Here is a 6000-nt window from a genome sequence, read left to right as displayed (position 1 = left end):
GTTTCCTGCCTGAGCAGGGGGTTGGACTAGATGACCTCCAAGTTCCCTTCCAACTTTATTATTATTAAAAACCAAGCTATTTGCAGGTTAATGGGATTGAACAGAGAGAAGATGATCATAGGTGTTCTTTTATGCACCCTTTATACAAATGTATTCTGATTTTTTTTGCTCAGGATTTGGATCAATTGCTTTCATAGTCTCGTGTCTTTTCATTTACTTCACCACCTGCTGATCTGCACCGTAATCAAATTACTAAGAATCTGATTATATCTTAAAAATAAACTAGAGTAAACAATAGTTGTGTCAAAATTCAGTTTATTGTTTTTGAGAAATTTGGCAACAAAAACAAGGTGCTCCTAACAACAAATGTTTCATTATTTGTTGGCATCAAATAATTATGACCATTCCTGACCAATCCTTCTGTCTGCAGTGTTGAAATCAAACCAGTAACTTTGTTCAATCTCATGAAAATATAAATGACATGTAAAATCAACATTCAATTAGATGAATTCTATCATGTTCACAATTAGCCGACAAAATTAAAAAAATGATACATCATAAAAAGACAAAATGTAAAAATAAGAAATATCATTAAATAATTATCAGCAGTATAAGCAGTGTACATCTTGTCCAAAGAACATTGCACCTTAACATAGCACAAGCATCTTTTGATACCATTATTTCTATATTTTTGTATAGAACAGCATTGTACAAAAACACAGTGGAAACATCAACAGCCCTAAATGAAAGTACGCCAAGTGCCGACTCCTTTTGTTCCATACAGTTGCCTAGAATGCTTAATTAGGAATCTGGAACATGTTACTTGCTACATAAAAACAGAGTTTAGAAAATTCCAGGACAATCATTTAGCAGCTTATGTTGTGTAATAACGCCCCACGCCCCCCGCACAAGAAATACCAATGGCAATGCACAGGGGGGGGAAAAACAAAATCACCCTATGTAATGTGACACTGCTGTGAAGACAATGCTGATCCAGGGTTAAATCAGTCAATACTGTGCTTTAATTTGTAACTGTAGACCTGATGAGCTGAAATATTTAAACCCAACAAAATTATCCGGTGAGCTCCAAAGGCAGCTCCCTACCACACAGTGTCTCCCACTGCCTAGCAAGTAGTGAGATCAGTTTTTCACGGCTGTCAGGACTTGGGATGAAGACACACCAGAGCACCTCTTGGCTGACATTGCCCTCTTGTGCGGCCTGTCCTTTAGGGAAACTGAAGGCATTGCCAAAGTGATCTAAGGTCAGGTTCTGCATGAGATCATGATTCTGAATGTCGTCAAAAACAAAGGTGAGTGCCTGAGGATAGGCCTGATAGCCCATGAGCACACGATCTAGGTCACGGATTCTTCTTCCATCTGCAAGCTGATACTTGTCTCCCTTTGGTGGTTCCTTTGCAAACTCAGGCCGTGGGTAGCTGATGTAGTCCTCATTGAAAAGAAACAAATCTGAGCTAGTTAGGATCAGTGTTTTAGGCTGGAGGGAACTGAAGGCCTGAGCAGTCCCCTCCGTCGTATTGACCTGAAACGCCAACACATAAAGGAGTAGATTCAGGGATGGGGATTTCACGACACTGTTCATCTTCTCAGCAACCAGAAAAGCAAGGTCCCCAATTTCTTCTTCATTGGGATATATGAATCTCACTCTGCTAGAGTGAATCAGTTCATAGTTTTCCATTTTTCCTGAAACAACAAAGAAATGTATATTTTGAATAATTAGATTTAGAACTAATTCAGAACACTTTTTTCCAGAAAAAAAATCTTCTCAAATTAAAAGTTGAAATGATTAAAAACACACTATAAAGAATAGAGAAAAAGACAACACATACCAAACCCAAAGAAACTGAGTTATGAATCAGAAAATTCATCTGTGCTACACGTACTCATGAGGTAAACTACTTATTTTTAATTTCAGACTTCCATATACCATAACACATCAATAACTGGTGTGCATCATTTTGATATTTACTGAAATAATTAATGTGAAGCAACCTGAGCAATCCAATATAAACACATTTTTGCTTACTTTTAATTAATGCCCTTTCTTCAAATTGCTTATGATGGTATGTTCTTCCTATTTATTTTTATGAAGATCCCAGATAGCCAGACAAGCAGAGGTATATGCACTGACAAGATAGGTTAGGGTAGTAGGAATACATGGCATGGTTTTTCTGTGGCCACATGTGATTATGATAAGACTGATCATATCTTTGTTTCTGTTTTTGGAGAGAGGCAATTATACTATTTGTTCAGACTTTTAACACTCTTGGACAGTTAAGTGTGGTGTAGTGGCTGTGACAGGCACCATCAATTTCACTGAAGTTCAGTGATGTGACTTTAAGCTGCTCATTCTCTTTAAGCCAATCTATTTCATAGGATCATCGTTATGTAGAAAAAGGCAAGCAGGGAGTGCTGTGTATGCTGTTGAACAAGATGAGATATAAATCTAATAAACAAAACCTCAGCTATATTTTCAAAATCCAGTCATGAAATACTTACATGAAAGAAAGTTAAGCTTCCTGAGTGAGTTTTATTGAAATTTTGTGGGGAGACGTCTCTGATTGTTTAATGTGGTTTTGTTTGAAGTGGTTTGCATGTGCTTTTAACAAAACAACAACTGTAAGATACATTATGGCTGAGATAGCAATTGATGCAAAGCTATGCAGTGAGCTTTGTAGCTGAGTAGACATATGAAGCAAAATACTATTTCAGACATAGCAATAGCTATACCACACTGATTCATGCTGAGCTTTAATGCTGTGAAACTGCCCTATTTTCTGATTACTATCACTATTTTAGTTGGCCACACTAAAACATGCCTTTGGTATACTTTCTAGTTCAATTTTACCTTTTTCTTAGGACTAGTCTACCTTTCTGAAGAATTATATAATGCAGAAGTTATGGGAATATAGTCGTTCAGATGCAGTTTAGGGCTAAAAGGAATTGCACAAATACTGAAGAAATGACAAAACACAATAACATTGTGTTAAAGAGCTAGGCCAGATGTTATGATCTTATTATTTTTGCATGTGAAGGAAGTATCCTTTCAAAACATGGGGAAAGAAGTAGAGGAGCATCTGCATCCAGTAACTAAATGATCCTATCCTCCTTCCCTATTCTAACTCTTTAGACCAGACCCAAGCAATTCAGGACATTTTCTTCTGATTTTTTCTAAAAAAAGCTAACTAGAAATGTTGCTTAAAGCCAATTTAAATCTCAGGTGTGCCTCAATCACCAAATGCATGGTGTGCACATGTCACAAGGAATACCCTCTAATGGTGTAACATAACATTCTGACTGTTTTCAATTATTAGTAATTTAAAGCCATGCAAAACAAAAGTGTCCAAGGAACGTATGCACATCCACTCTGAGAACAATGAGTGTTCACTGACTCCATAATGTATGTAAATCACAGCTGATTTTTGATTATAGGTTATTTATGAAAAAAATGTGGGCAGATGTATATCCAATGAGAATATGTAGCTGAGTTTGCTGTTGATAATAATGAATAAGAACAAATTGAAAATGAATTACACAAAAGTGGAAAACTCTTTGTCACATTGTTGGTATGTGGGTGTGCCAAGGATTTCCTGACTTTGCTAACCAGTTTATGTCAACTCTATGCCCTTTCATTTTTATTGAGGAGTATTCAGTAATTTTTTTTTCGCCATCAGACTCAGTACCTGGAAAAAAGCAATAGACAAGCATGAGGAAGTATATAGAATAAGAAATCTTCTCCAGGGAACAGAAGAGACTCCAATTTACATTAACTCTTTTTCCTGTGTTAGCAGGCACCAAGTACCTACCAATGCAGTAGCATAACAAAGTGAACAATTAATATGTCCTTAATTTCCTTCCTTCCTTCCTTCCTTCCTTTCCTTCCTTCTTCTTCCTATTCTATTCTATTCTATTCTATTCCATTCCATTCCATTCCATTCCATTCCATTCCATTCCATTCCATTCCACTCCACTCCACTCCACTCCCATCCTCTATGCTGCACATTAAAGATGAAATATATTTACTTCAACTGGATTTGCCTACTTTAGTTTTAGCAAAAGATACTAATATATGTATCACTGCAAATGAGAGCCACTTTGGTCTAGTTAAGGCAACAGATTAGAAACCAGGAGAATTTGAATTCTAGTTCTGCCTTAAGCATGAAAGCTTACTGAGTGACTTTGGGCCAGTCACTCCATCTTAACCCACAAGGTCAACTCAGGTGACAAACTGGTTGGTCAATTCCTATTAAGATTTAAAAAAAGCATACTTGCAGGAAAATGTTAGGAAGAAAAAATAGGTATCACTTCAAATGTAAAATGCCATTCTACCTATTGCTGTACCATTATTGGTCAAAAACATGCATTAAAGACATGATGATTTGCTATCAAAAGGTAAAATCTTAGCCAATCAAATGAACATTATCCTAGAGAGGTGTGATGAAATATATTAATTTAGCCTACTAAAATACTTCTAAATCACTTTACCTGTATTTTTCTTCCCAAATTCAGAGTAGAAGTCCTTATCTACTGGTTCTGGCGATGGTGTCCTTGCAAGGAGTGAGAGCACTGCCATGAGGTGCTGGATAAAAGTGTGAGTGCTATAACTGTCTCTGGTTAGGCAGGTTAATATATGTTCTGCCGAATGTCCTGAAAAGGACACAAAATTAAGATTCTTTCTAATACGATTACAAAATTAGGATAGTTTTGAAACACATGCATACTGTGGAACTTTTATATAAATTTAATAAAAACATTAAGTGAAAAAATTATAACAATTTCCAAATATTGTCATTTTCTTCATTCAATTTGGCACATGCTCTTCTATAAAACAGTCTGTATAATTTATCAGTAGAAGAGAATATACATAGTTCAGGGTTGAACTGTGGAGTCCTTGGTGCTCTCTGAGCTTCATTGTTTGCAGATGTTTCATTACCAGAATAGGTAACATCTTTGTGCCCTGCCGGTGTTGATGGGGTGTTATTTTCTCCTTGGTAATTCCTTGATTAGGCTGTTGTTTACTACTGATTGTTCTCTACTGCTTGATTATCTGTCTGAGCTGGTATTCCTTGATTAGGGCATTGTTTACTACTTGATTGTTTACCTGGTGTTGATCCCTATTTATCTGGGTGTTGATTGCTAGCAATGAGGTAGTCTGGTCTTTTTCTTTCCTTTTTAGCTTTTACTGTTTCTTTTGAAAGGTGTGTTAAAGTTGTTTATTAACTTGCAAGGTCGATGGCTGATGTGTCCGAGTGCCAAGCTTCCAGGAATTCCCAAGCGTTTTTGGATTCAGTTTGATCTTGGTCTAACTCAGGGGTAGGCAACCTTGGCTCTTTTATGACTCGTGGACTTCAAATCCCAGAATTCCTGAGCCAGCTATGCTGGCTCAGGAATTCTGGGAGTTGAAGTCCACGAGTCATAAAAGAGCCAAGGTTGCCTACCCCTGGTCTAGCTTGTCTAGTTTATGTGCATTTGTTACATACTATTGTGACAGAGTTCAGTCACTTCCAATGTGCATCATCTCAGGCTCACCAAATCTACACCTTAATACAGAGAGATGATTAATATGCAGCAAGAGGAAAGTTTCACCAAATTCAGTTCACCAAATTGAAGAGGAAGGGCTTTTGGAAACTACAGGGAGTTCCTTGGGAGGAAGGAGAGAAGTAAGAAGTTGGGTACAAGAGTTAGGAAACTGTTCCTGAGCCTCTGATAAAAGGTTGTTATCTATAAGAAGCTGGAAAAGCCAGGGACTTCAGCCTCAGGCATAAGATTATGTTTAATCATTTAATTCATATTAATTTAACAATTTGTGACTGATATTATTGTCTCTATAAAAAACCAGTAATTATTTCTTTTTCAAACCTGCAAATTCTTCGTAATAGAACTGTCTCTAAATAGCAGCAGATTAGCATAATTTTATAATCTGATTGAACTTTATGCTTGTCTATTGGAAGTCCCTTTAAAATCATTGACATTTTAACAACT

At 36.6% G+C, this 6000-nt stretch overlaps 1 protein-coding gene across 1 annotated transcript in view; it reads right to left on the bottom strand.

The window, feature by feature from the left end:
• Positions 1 to 298: 298 nt before the first annotated feature.
• NISCH (nischarin) overlaps positions 299 to 6000 on the bottom strand; it is a 44441-nt gene continuing 38739 nt past the window's right edge. The window contains exons 20-21 of the mRNA XM_015815851.1: positions 4504 to 4665; positions 299 to 1701 (exon numbers count right to left, since the gene is read on the bottom strand). Of these exons, the coding sequence (XP_015671337.1) occupies positions 1073 to 1701; positions 4504 to 4665 (791 nt within the window). The 3' untranslated portion in view covers positions 299 to 1072. The remainder of the gene's footprint in view (positions 1702 to 4503; positions 4666 to 6000) is intronic.

The sequence above is a fragment of the Protobothrops mucrosquamatus genome, unplaced genomic scaffold, assembly GCF_001527695.2.
Source record: "Protobothrops mucrosquamatus isolate PMUCROS unplaced genomic scaffold, P.Mucros_1.0 scaffold380, whole genome shotgun sequence".
Taxonomy (NCBI): Eukaryota; Metazoa; Chordata; class Lepidosauria; order Squamata; family Viperidae; genus Protobothrops; species Protobothrops mucrosquamatus.
The sequence above is the reverse complement of the archived record's forward strand: the minus strand, read 5'-3'. Positions and strand labels throughout refer to the sequence as shown.